At 39.2% G+C, this 13,716-nt stretch overlaps 1 protein-coding gene across 6 annotated transcripts in view; it reads left to right on the top strand.

Annotated features, from left to right (window-relative positions):
• KIF3A (kinesin family member 3A) overlaps nucleotides 1-12,019 on the top strand; it is a 62,287-nt gene extending 50,268 nt beyond the window's left edge. For 3 of the 6 annotated variants that reach the window (XM_072840970.1, XM_072840967.1, XM_072840965.1), the window contains one exon: nucleotides 11,950-12,019. In XM_072840970.1, coding sequence (XP_072697071.1) covers nucleotides 11,950-12,004 — 55 coding nt within the window. In that variant the 3' untranslated portion in view covers nucleotides 12,005-12,019. Of the gene's footprint in view, nucleotides 1-2,140; nucleotides 5,399-11,949 lie in introns of those variants that run through there. The other 3 variants (XM_072840969.1, XM_072840966.1, XM_072840964.1) reach the window with 1 other exon arrangement.
• The last annotated feature ends 1,697 nt before the right edge of the window (nucleotides 12,020-13,716 follow it).

The following is a 13,716-nucleotide window of genomic DNA, read 5'->3' as shown; positions in this document are numbered from 1 at the left end:
GAGTAAGTAAAAACTAAAGAATTAAGTCTTCCAACTTCTTTAGCCCCCCAGTAGAGTTTAATTTACTTTGTTCTATCCAAATGTATTAGAAGTCATCTATTATCTTAATTCCTTAATTCTTAACAGTAATTCTTCTATTGAAATGGTTCTTAATTTGCCTACTCAACTCCCAAAGTCTTGTATTTGCTGCCTTGCTTTTCTATCATAAACATTGCCCCAATAACCTTGACCTTCTCAGTCACCATTCTTTCCCTCTCCTTTGAGTGCTGGTTTTGACTGTTGAGTAGTCCATATATATCATATATAATAAGCCCAGGGAAATCAGGGCTGAAGCTTATTTTTTTCTTCTTTCCTTACATTACTATCCTGCTTATTTAAGTTGATTGTAATACATGGGCCTCCTGAAATGATAGGAAATAATAAGCTTGATTTTCCCCCTACTTTGAGTATGTAGACTTCTCAGTTACTTGTAAGATGAAGTTGTATGGTTTTACTATCTTTGTGTTACATAACATAGATGGTAACCTAACATTTTTAAATTTGGTATAGTTGAACTCAGGAATCAGTAGCATTTTAAAAGTGTACAAGTTTTTACCTTTTTTTTTTAAAATCGCATTTAGGTGCCAGTTGTTAAAAACTTTTCATATGTCAACAGAACCCATGTGTATAATACTTAGTGAATGAAGAAATCAAAGAAATACAAATCTCATTAGATCTTTCGTTTTCCCATCTTTAATAAAGATATTTTCCTTTTAACTCTGCAGTTAATAAGAAAAACTACAATGAAAAGTGATGATAAGTAGTAAAGCAGTTGGCCTTAGCCTAAGAAAAATAGGCAGTGGTTGGGACTGGGGCAAAGTGAAGAGTGGTCTGTCTGGATTAAGTGGCAACTACCCTGTTCCTAGTTAGTTTTGGGAATAAAGGGCCTATTGTTTCTGGATCTTCTCATTTCAGAGGAGGAGCTAGAAATCCAGATTATTTAAATGACATCTCATAGTTTTTAGTCACTTTCTTTTTTTTAAACCATTAGGACTTAAAAGAAACAATTTGATAAGGTATGTGAATAGAGTTTTCAGAATGCTCACTTAAAAAATACTTCTTTTTTAGTTTAACATAAAAAAAAAAATTCATGGGCAGCCCTTGTGGCGCAGCAGTTTGGCGCTGCCTGCAGCCCAGGGTATGATCCTGGAGACCGAGGATTGAGTCCCACGTCGGGGACTGCTTCTCCTTCTGCCTCTCTCTCTCTGTCTCTCTCTGTCTGTCTATGAATAAATAAAAATAAAATCTTTAAAAAAAAAATTCATTTGAGCCTACCTTAGATGAGCCAAACTTTTTTTTTTTTAGATGAGCCAAACTCTTACCATTAGCCTTCCAAACAATAGATGGCCATAAACATAGCTAAATATATACAATATAAAGTTTATTGATAATGCATTGTATTACCTGATAATGCTTAATGTGATATCCTCATTAAAAATTCATAATTCGGGGGATCCCTGGGTGGCTCAGCGGTTTAGCGCCTGCCTTTGGCCCAGGGCGCAATCCTGGAGTCCCGGGATCGAGTCCCATGTCAGGCTCCCGGCATGGAGCCTGCTTCTCCCTCCTCCTGTGTCTCTGCCTCCCTCTCTCTCTCTCTATGTCTATCATAAATAAATAAATCTTAAAAAAAAAAATTCAAAGTTAGGTGTGCCAAGCAAAGTTCCAGTGAACATAGTACATTCATGTAGCATTTCCATTGGTTCCTATACATTGTCTGTAAGTTGTTGCTTCAGATGATTTGTGTCTCTTTTTTTTTCACTGAACAAACCTATACCTTCAGCATGCCCCAGAGCAGATAATCAAGGGGTTCAAGTCTGAAGCCCACGTGGCCTGTCTAGTCCAATTTCAAAGTTTTCATCCACTCAATCCCTTACATTCTGGTGGTGGGATGGAGTGCCATGCTCTTGCATGTACTTTAGATGACTTCCCCTGGCCTAAAAAGGTGGGCTTTAATTGATCTCCTAACATGGTCAAACGTGTCAGACATTGGCCTGTTTCTAGACCTATGACCACCCTGTTTTACCTGCTACATAATGTAAAGTGTTTGCATTCAGTCTTCTAGAAAAGCATTCATGTTGTCTTTTTTCTCTTCTCCAAACAGAAAGCGTTCTGCAAAGCCTGAAACTGTAATTGACTCTTTACTTCAGTAAATGTTACAGATTTAAAGTCACAATAAAAATTAGTGATATTCTCATGTCTGGACAAAGTCTTTAATTAAAACACTGAAGACTATTCTGTAATTTCAAATAATGGAAGCTGTAATTCATGGAGTAAGACTGGAACTAATGACTTGCCTAATAAGTCTTAGCCAATATATATATATTAATGTCATATTGAAATTGTACAACTGATAATCCTTCAAATTGTTGTATTATGCTCCAGTTTATAATTGTGCAGGGAAGTTGGGGGAGCAGCTCTTACTATAAAGAGTTGCAGTTTAAATGTATACATAAATCTGCTAGTGATTTATTCAGCTACTGTATGATTAGGTAACTAGGTAGTCAGAATAGAAAACAAACAATGTATGTCCTCTTTTGCACACAGAAAGTAGCAGATCTCCTTGTCTTGTTGTTGTGCTGTCATATATGAATGTATGGGCTACATATATAAGAAATTATTTGATCTTAACACCTGCCTGGTCTGTTTAAAAATAATCTAATTTTTACACTAACATTCATTGCATTTTAAGTATAAAATGACTCATCTTACTGATCTTTTGAGAATTTTATAATTCAGCCGTCAACTCTTAGAAGTATACATGTTTAAAATACAAAAGTTGGAAATATGTTTCTTCTAGACTTCTCATGACCTTTTTTGCCACTTCAAGTCAAAATGCACTTTTTTTGTTATGGTTTAGTGTTCTTTTGAAGCATTGAATTTGTACATAGATATAAAGGAGTCACAGTTGCAGAAAATTAAGAAGCTAATACTGGTCTCTGATCTTTGCCCATATATGTATATTTTCTAAAATTCACTTTGAAGTATAACTAGTGGATACTTTTCTGTGTCTGAGTTCTAAATTGTGTTGGAAATTGCTCTGTATTTCCCAAATGAGAAAGGTCTCCATTTTCCACAAAATGCAACCAAAGCAGAAAACACTGTTTTATTTTTATTCATATTTTATTAAAAAAATTCTTCCCTCAATTTCTTTTATTTACAACTTTCAGATCATATTCCTCTAAAACTAAAAAAAATATGGTAAAATAAATTGTAATAGTTAGAATTGTTCTTATGTTGGCTGCTTACAAAATTTTAAATTTTTTGTAAGTTATGGTACTTCTAAACCACTTAATATACCTTCTGTGAGTTTTACAATTGTATAATCAGCCCTGAAGTCCATTGGTTGCAAGTTTGAGACTTCATAAATAAGTATTTACTAAGTGAACAGTATTTTAATAAGTTTGGTTAAATATTGGTTTGTAGTTACAAAGCTGTGTGTAGAGTGGGGGTGAGCAAAGGTGGCATACTTGTAAGTTGGTGGTAATAATGTGTCCCTAAATTTAAAGTACATTCCGGAGGTGGTGTACTAAATGTCCTGTGTATAGTGAATATTTTCTAGGTAATAAGAATTGCATTTAACTAGCAGCATTTTTTTTTCTAATGTGTAAGATAGAGGTTTATGACTTCTACGGGGCATTGTTTAGGTACTGTGAAGACTAGAGGTGAATTTGTGTCTTGTGAAAGCTTTGTGTGTACAGAATATCTTGGCAATTGCAGTTGCACATTTAACTGTTAGTAATTGCTCTAGAGAAATCTTAATTTTACCAGTGGAAACAAAAGATGCATATTTCTTTTTAAAAGTCCTTATGTCTAGCCTCTAACCACCCAGTTAATAGGAAAGGAATAACTTTATTTTTTATTTATTTTATTTTATTTTTATACTTGAGCATAGTTGACATGGTGTCACATTAGTTTCAGGTGTACAACATAGTGATTGAACTGCTCTGTTATGCTGTGCTCACCACAAGGGTGGCTACCATGTGTCACCGTAACAGCGCTCTTACAGATATTATTGACTATATTCCCTTTGCTGTGGGAAAGGAATAACTTTTGCATTAAGCTTTAAAACATAGGACATTTAAGCCAGTATGTTAGATTTATTTTTCTATTCCACTTCCGCTGCAATAACAAAAAGAAATCTGTAAAAACTCAAAACATTGAAGAATTTACAAAACAGACCACTTTAGCAGTTTTTTTTTTAAAGGGTTTACACTAGAACTGATTATACCAGATGTACATTAGATACTCATTTTATGAAATACCAAAATCATATATTCGAGCCAGGCTTGAATATCCATATGAAAACGTGGGATACTGACTTTAGAGCTATTCATTTAGCTTTAATCATAGCAATTCTGTGGTTTCTTCACATGTACTATGTCTTTGTCCAAGAAATGAAATGTTATGTGACTTCAGTGTTAATTTCATTAAAGAATATAGATGAAGAAACCTGCTCATTATTGGAAATATAAATAGGCAAAATTAAAATGAGTGTCACATATAAATAGGTTGTTGAGTAGATATTTTCTCTTTAATTTAAAAAAGTAATGTTTATTTATTAAAAGGAGCCTTGGTAGTATGTTAATTGTTTGTGGTAGCTTCTTTAATAAACCCTGTTTTAAAACCTCAATTATCCATACTAATAATTAGGATATTAAAATATACTAGCAGCCCCCCCCATTTTCATTTAGATTCTTGTAAAATATAAGCCTAATCAAGGTATGGGGGTGGCCTGCATCTTTGTGTTTGTCTGGCAAGTAGAGTCCATTTGACAAGGTATGTCTTCTTTTTTTTCTGGGGAAACAGGACCTTTTTTTGCAGCAAGAAATTTAAGGGTACTTTAGGGGAGAGGGCATTGCTACTTCATCTGTAACATGTTTCTAAAATTATGGTTATGGATTTTGAGTGGTTTTTGTTTTCAGTCTTTTAAAAATATCTTTCCCCTTAACTCTTAAATTAAGGGAAATCCCTCTCTTTCCTACAGGGCTGTGAATTAAGGAATGGGTAGAGTTTACATTTAAGCACGCCAGTGTCTGCCCAATTTCTTAACGTATACATTTGTTTTTCTTTTCACTTATTCTTTGTTCTTAAAATGCTAGAAGAAAACCTAGATCTTCCTAGTGCCTTTGAACCAATACTGCAGTTTGATTAATTTAAATCATTAATAACTTCAGTAGGATTACTACAGACTGTATACTGGCCAAAATTGCAAATCTTACAGTGAGTTTGTTGCATTAATTTCAAAAGCCACACCTTCATTGTATTTCATGTATAAATTATATTTGTTCAAATGTATATATTGATATTGTATGTATACATGCAGCATGGTTGAGTTAGAAATAAAAATCTTTATCTAATACCTATAGTGGTGGTCTGTTTTTTTCCTGAACTATCTTGTGTTTATGTGCATCTTGATACTAATGGGCATGATACTTTACGCTTGGCATTGTAATTTTGTATGGTTTAAAGAACCCAGTGCATCTTTAAACAAATCATTATGAAACAAACCCGGGAGAAAGGTTTTAAAATGTGCTTCTTCTAATTGATAACATGTATTTTCGGGGCCCCTGGGTGGCTCACTTGGTTAAGCATTCTGCTCTTGATTTCGGCTCAGGTCATGATCTCAGGGTCCTGGGATTGAGCCCTTTGTTGGGCTCTGTGCTGGGCATGGAGCTTGCTTGAGATTCTCTTTCCCTCTCCTTCTGCCCCCACCCCTCACCACCCCATGCGCTCTCTTTCTCTCTTTTTTTTTTTTTTTAATTTTTATTTATTTATGATAGGCACACAGTGAGAGAGAGAGAGAGGCAGAGACACAGGAGGAGGGAGAAGCAGGCTCCATGCACCAGGAGCCCAACGTGGGATTCGATCCCGGGTCTCCAGGATCGCGCCCTGGGCCAAAGGCAGGCGCCAAACCGCTGTGCCACCCAGGGATCCCCCTCTTTCTCTCTTAAAATTATTTTCACCAATTTTTTTTAAGCTTATACTCATTTATTCGTGAGAGACAAATACAGGCAGAGACATAGGCAGAGGTTAGAAGCAGGTTCCCTATGGGGAGCCTGATGTGAGACTTGATCCCAGGCAGGACCCTGGGATCATGCCCTGAGCGAAAGGCAAGGCACTCAGCCACTGAGCAACCCAGGCGTCCCTCACCAAAAATATTTTTATCCAAATTTTACTATCCTTTTTTACTAGGTGTTTGAGAACAGAAACTTAAAGAGCTGTATATGTGAAATATATCTGACTAGAAGGTGAAAGGAGACATTTCTTAGTGCAAAAGTACTGTGATCTCTTTCAAAAACTTTTTTTTTTTTTTAAAGATTTTATTTATTTATTCATGATAGAGAGAGAGAGAGAGAGAGAAGCAGAGACACAGGCAGAGGGAGAAGCAGGCTCCATGCACCGGGAGCCCGATGTGGGATTCGATCCCGGGTCTCCAGGATCATGCCCTGGGCCAAAGACAGGCACTAAACTGCTGCGCCACCCAAGGATCCCTCTTTCAAAAACTTTTAATGAGTTTAATGTATCTGCAAAACAAAACATTGCTTGGATTATTGTTAATCATATATTCCTATAACAAACATTTATTGATTAGCAGGCACCGTGCTGGGCGCCGTGCTGAGTGGCCTGGCCTTAAGAAACTCACAGCCAGCACTGAGAAGTTTTGATTTGTCAGCAGGTCTCAGAGGACTTAAATGTGCTTTCTGCATAGGATAAGAGACTCCTCTGGCCCTTTCAGGACTTGCTGTCTTCTTTTTCCCCACTGCTAACTTAGGTCACACTCCTACATTGTGTAGAACATGAAAACAAGATGAAAGGCCTGCCATGGCCTAAGCAAGATAATAAATAGTTCCGCCTTCGCATCCTCTCCGCATCCTCCCAGTTGAGTTTTTGGAGCTCTGACACTTTCACCAAGCCCTGGCACTAAGGCTTGCCCTCAGGAAACACTACAGCCTGTGTTATCAGGATGCTGCTGAGGACATTGTCCTTATGAAGACCCTTGAGAGACTCTCTTACAACCAAGTACAAAAACAAAGCAAAAAATACAGCCAAAGACCAGCCTAGGGAACCACAGCTAGCCGGTGCCTGCTGCCTGCGGGAGCAGTTATTACATTTCTGAAGCCACAGCCTAAACTTCAAGGGAGCTAGAGGAGCCTCTAAACACATTTGTTACAACAGTAGCTAAATGTCTCATTCTTAGGCTGTTTCATTTGCAAAGCAAATCAGGTCTTCAGTCCTCCTTCGGAAGTTGAACAAATGTGTGGGAAAATGATTATGAAGAGGCTACTTCAAAAAGAACCTGTTTCCTCTCAGCATTTATCTGGGCTTCCTGTGACCCAATCTTCAAGTTACTTTTATCAACGTTATCAGAACATCACTTTGTCTTACCCAAACACGTTTATGGCTCTGACTAAAGAATATGACAGATCACACATTCTTCCACACCTGCTCCCCTCCCCCACCCCTTGTCAGAGGGCTGGGGAAATTTTAGTTTTTAATCAAAGGCTTTATTTCTCCAGTGGTACAAAGGAATTTAACTGGGACTTTACAACTGCATAAAATATTTCTCAGAGTTGATAGTAATCTTAGTGAGAGGATATTGCCTAACTCGACCTAAAAGTACCAGAGTCATTACAGAAATATTATGTTGAACTTGATTTCTAACTCCATCATGAATTGTGCCACTCCGTCACTGGTGCCTTCTGTATTGACTGTGTGCCTACACCCTACTGAGTAGAAGGTCTTTGTGATGCTCACAGCCTCCCTCAGGAGGGAGAAGTGACTGTGGAAATGAGAATGCCAGCGCAGCACGTTGAGGGCTGTAATTCAGGAGTGAATGGTGAGCTGCCAGGCCCGGTGTTCTTCCCCAGCAGCTAAGATGGTACATAGCACTTGTCTACCTGACCACAAGGTCAGAAGAGGCTTCTTCCCAGGGAAAGTGCTGTTGGAAATGTTGCAGCAAGTCGGATAAAGCGTCTTGGGCAGCAGGAGTAACATGAATCTGGATGCAGTGTGTACTGGTAGGATATGGGACGAAGGGCAGAAGGCATCGGGACAGATGAGCCAGAAAAGGGAAGCGATAGGCCAGGACCCTATTGTGAAATTGTGTCCTGTAAGGAATGGGAAGCCTTCCTTTAATGGGATTTAAAGTGGGTCCCTCACATCATTTGTGTTTTAGAGAAACAACATACAGAAAGGTGAAGGAGTAGCTAGTTGGGAGCTGGGAGAGCAGATGGTGTGCACACCTGGATCCTGGAAGCTCAAGTGGTCCCAAGCCAAAGGAGCCAAGAGCCCTGGCTTAGCTAGCTAGCTCCCTTGTTCTCTTTACTCGTGTTGCCTATCAGGTACCCAGGTGTGCGGCCAGTGCACCAAACATCAGAACGTAATGGTGTTTGGTTAAACACTGGCTAATAGGAAATAAAGAGCAGACGGCTGAGAGCCTGGAGTGCAGCTAAAAGGAGTTTTGGGAAGGATGGATCAGAAGAGCTGTACTGTGGAGAGCTGAGGAGAAAATATCTGAGTGCTCAGGACGAACTCAGTTTGGGAAACGCTGGGCATGGCAGCAAATTAGATTTTAATTCTCTACCTGGGCATGGAACTCCAACAAGCTGATAACTTGGACCAGGGAATCAGCTCTGGGAGCAGAGAAAGTGCATGCCTTGCTCTCAGTGGAAGCTGGTAGGAACGGAGAGGCTAACTTGAATGCTGATAGGCAGGATGTACTGTGCTACATGAGGAAGGTGTACGCTGCCCTCTGTGCTGAAATTCCCCATTCTCAGATGATTTGAGCACTCCAAGAGGCCCACCAAGATGATATGTGGGAGAGAGTGGGAAAAGACAGGGTAGGATAACTGGCATGGACCAACCTACAGCAACAAGAACACCCCTGGTGCATCCCTAACTGGGGCCCAAGAGTGCTTTCATGAAAGACATTCAACCATAGATTTGAGTGAAACGTATTTTGTTCATTTATTCAATAAGTATTTCTTAGCTTCTAATGCCAGAGATACAATACATTTGGAGGCAAGAGGTGGCGATAGCTGATGGCAAAGGGGGAGTGGTTCAGACTTCATTATGTCACTTGGTCCACAGAGGCGCGTACCCTGAAGCACGGGCTGTGGCTAAGTTTCCTAAGTGAATGTGCTTAAATGGCAGCTGTCTCACCTTTCACTTAATCCCCATTTCTTACTCTTTTAATGTGTGTCCTCAGTTCATGTGGTCACGCTCTCTCGGTAAACTCAAGGGCTTATTATTGGGTGTTTCCATGCAGAGCCCAGAACCACCCGTCCGGAAGTAAATAGACCTGTTAGTCGCATCTTAACCATCGAAACTAAGCCTGTGACAGACCAGCCTGGAGCCCGCATGTCCTTCCGATGGCCCCTTATAACCCTTTCTTCCCAACAATCTTTCCTTTTACCATCCTGGCCCCGTACACAAATATAACCCACAACTCATATCCTGTGGCAGACTACAGCTCACATTAGCCATTGAATGCAAATGAGTCTCAATCAAAGAAGAAAGGAAACTAAAGTTTTCAGTGTGGCCTTAGAAGGCTCCATGACTCTCTTAGTTACTTGCTGCCCTTGGCATGCTGGTATTTTATGTGGGCAGGGTGAAACTGGCTGTGGTCAGGGTGAGACTTTAAGCTTTTGATTTGTTCCCTTATTTTGAGAGGGTTAAAAAGATGTTACATGTTTTGGTATAATTTTAGTACTAGTATTAATTTTTGTCACATATGTGTAAGCGAGGATGAAACGCGAGTGCTCATTCACTGTTACTACATCCATAGTCTTGCAGAAAACTTGGCTTCAAAGGGCAAGTTTCAACAACTTGCCACTGTTTTTGTTTACTCTCCTACTTAAAATAATAGCTTTATTAAGATATATACTGAAACTATACTAATATACTATCAAATCTGTCTTTCTAAAGTATACAATTCAGTGGTTTTTAGTATATTCACAGTTACACAGCTGTCATCTCTATCTAATATGAGAACATTTTCCTCTCTCCTAAAGGAAGCCCTGTGTCCATTAGGAGTCACTCCCTAGTCTTCTATCCCCTCAGCCCCTGGCAACTGGCATTCTACTTTTACCTCAATTTTTTTCCTCCAAATTTTTATTTAAATTCTGGTTAATATATAGCATAATACCGGTTCCAGGAGTACAATTTTAGTGATTCATCACTTATAGCACCCAGTACTTATCACAAGTGCTGTCAATACCTATCACCCCTCTAGCCTACCTCTTGCTTCCCTCCCTCCATCAACCCTCAATTTGTTCTCTACAGTTAAGAGTCTCTTAACATTTACTTCCCTCTTTTTTTCCCCTTCCCTTATGTTCATCTGTTATGCTTTCTAAATTCCACATATGAGTGAGACCATTTGGTATTTTTCTTTCTCAGACTTATTTTGGTAGCTCCAACCATATCATTGCAAATGGCAAGATTTCATCTTTTTGATGGCTGAATAGGATTCCAGTGTGTGTGTGTCTTCTTTACCCACTCTTCAGTCAACAGACACTTGGGCTCTTCCTGTAGTTTGGCTGTTGTTGATCTACTTTTGATTTGCCACTTCTGGATGTTTCATATAAATGGAATCATGTAGCCTTTTGTATCTGGCTTCTTTCACTTACCCTAGTGTTTCTAAGGTTCATCCATATTGTAGCGTGTATTGATACTTCATTTGTTTTTATTGCCAAGTAGTATTTTGTTGCATGGGAATACCACACTTTCTTTCATCAGTTGATTGACATTTGGGATGTTTCTACCTTTTAGCTATTATGGATAATGCTGTGATGAACATTGGTGGAGAGATTTTTGTGTGGACGTAAGTTTTCAGTTTTCTTGGGTAGATACTTAACATGGAAAGCCAACAGTCTTCTGTCTTGCTTTCACTGATCCTTATTCCAAGACCCATTCCCAACAAACCACCCTCCCTTTTGTTTGTAATATTTATGGTTTTGCTACTAGCTATAGTTTGCTACTCTACTACTAGCATAGTTCCACAGATTTCTCAGTCACTCACTATGGGATTTTTTCCCCACTGTTTGTTATGAAAACTTATAAATGTGTATAAAAGCACAGTAGTATAATTAGCTCCAATGTACCCCATCCCCAGCTGCAACAGTCATCATCTAGTGACCACCCCTGCCAACTGGTTTTTGATTTTCCAACCTTGGATATTGTGTGTTAATTTCTGTATTGAAAAGTGAGGGTTCACTTCATTTGTACTACCCCTTCCAAATTTTTTATAGTGAATTTATTTTCAGATCTTGTATTACCTGTGCAAATTTGAATACTTAAATCTCTTGTTCTTATTCCATCATCTTTAGACAATATTGTTCAACTAATCCCTTCCCCAAGTGAGCTACCTTTCTTTCCTTCTGCTTTTACCTATCAACCATTTCCAGTTGTATCTTTTGTGTCATTAGGTTGATAGCATTTAGTCTGTTCTATAATTACAGTTAAATTGTGCTTTGTCTGGTGGTTGGTCCTAAGACTTAAAAATCAAGGGAATTTACACTATCAGGACTTTATTTTTTTTGTTTTGTTTTTATTGACATTCGATTTGCCAACATACAGTATAACACCTAGTGCTCATCCGTCAAGTGCCCTCCTTAGTGCCCATGACCCAGTTACCCCATCCCTCTTCCCGCCTCCCCTTCCGCAACCCTTTGTTCGTTTTCCAGACTTAGGAGTCTCTCATTGTTTATCTGGACTTTAAATGTTGTTCAGTGCAGAGCCATGTAGTGTGCTGGAGCTCCATTTTCCCATCTTAGACTCAGTGTGACAACCGTGTGCCAGTGGGAGAGGAATGTTTTCAGCATTCAGTTAACACCTTTTTATATTAAATTTTATATTAAATTTAATTTTGAATTCATTTAATTTTTAAATATTTATTTATTTATTTGACAGCTCGAGCAGAGGGAGCAGCAAGAAGAGGGAGAGGGAGAAGCAGCCTCTGTGCTGACCAGGGAGTCTGATGCAGGGATCAATCCCAGTACCCTGGGGTCATGACCTGAGCTGAAGGCAGATGCTTAACCAACTGAGCCTCTCAAAGTGCCCCAATGCCTTTTTTCATTCAACATTAGTTGGTAGGTAGTAGTACTCATGGACCCACTCTGCAAGCTCTCCTATCATGTACATCTTGCATGGCCTTGTAGTCTTTAATCATTTTGTACATTATGTCCTGCTCTGGAAAGGGAACTCCTTGAGAGGGGAATGATTTTTCTTCTTTTACTTCTATACCAATTTTAGTCTCTTAGTAAATTAAATTGGTTTCCCCAAAAGTTGTCAAGTAAATATAGCCAATGCCATTGAAGTGACACTGTGCTGTTAGAGTCTATATATATTTTATTTTATTATGTTATAAATATATAAATATTTTTAAAATAAAGCTATTTAAAAACTCATAAATTAAAATATTCAGCTTCAATGCCTGTAGTATTTCTTCTGCATGATCACTTTTAGCCTTTCCAAGAAGTCTTTCAGTGTACTCTTCTTGATTTCATTCATAGAACAGGTCTGCAAAAAAAAAACCCAAAACATTTCATTAGCTTGCATTGCTAGATCACTGAGTCAGGCCTCCTCTGGCACTTGTCACCTGAACAATTCTTTCCAACCAAGGCCTTCAGTCTAGTTTGCATGAGAATCTGTCTCTGCCAGTAGGCCAGCATGGTTTCCTGGTCTTCTGTACATTCTAATATTCTAATTCTATGCTTCTAGAATTGGTCACTGTACCATCACTAACCGTGTACCGTTAGGGGGTGCCGCAGACTCCGGAAAGGTATGTCACAGCTAGGTACTGTTCAGGGCTATAACATGAGGTGTAGGGCCTTTTGCATGTCTGCCTGGACTGCTGAGAGAGAGATTCATTCCCTTTGCCCTCCTGCCCGTAAACAGCAACACTCCAGCTTGACAGCACCTCAGGTGGAAAGGATTCCAGGTACCTACCCCAGGTCACTGCTTCAGTTTGAACCTCAGCTCTATTAATTACATTGTTTAGGACAAACCACTTCATTTATAAAAGCTTCAATTTCCTCCCTGGGTAAATGGGGACAATTGTGCCTACTTAAATGATAATTAAATGGATTAAAAGAGAGAATGAGTGTAGTGTCACCTCCCTCTTCCTTTTCTTTGCCTTAAGAATCAGGTGACAGGCTCAGCAAGGGGATGAATGTCCCCAATTCTTCCATTTGGCACTAGGTAACATCTACTCTGAGCTCTTCCTCTTTCCTACACCATCAATTCTCCCCTCTCTGCTGGATCATTCCCACTGGTATATTAACATGCTGGACATATGCCCCACCTCAAAAGAGCTTCCCTTACTGCTGCCCTTCAGCTCTTGTTCTGTTTCTCTGCAATCTTATAGCAAAACACCTCAGAAGGGTTTTCTGAACTCACTGCCCCTTTCTTTTCACTCCTCCTTACCAGCATTCTCTGTGGAACCTGTTCCAGTCAGGCTATTATTCCAGATCCAGTGGCCATTCTCATCTTCATCTGACTTGACCTTTTGGTACACTTGACACATTGGATCTCTTCTTATTAAGAGTTTCTTCCCTTCTGTTTGGGGCACCATACACTCTCCAGTTTCCCCCTTCCTTCACCAGCTACTTCTCAGTCTTTTTTGCTGGATCTCTTCCTGACCTCTTTATGTTAGAATGCTTCTGGGCTCAGTCCTTA

Source organism: Canis lupus, chromosome 10, assembly GCF_048164855.1.
Source record: "Canis lupus baileyi chromosome 10, mCanLup2.hap1, whole genome shotgun sequence".
Classification (NCBI taxonomy): domain Eukaryota; kingdom Metazoa; phylum Chordata; class Mammalia; order Carnivora; family Canidae; genus Canis; species Canis lupus.
The sequence above is the reverse complement of the archived record's forward strand: the minus strand, read 5'-3'. Positions and strand labels throughout refer to the sequence as shown.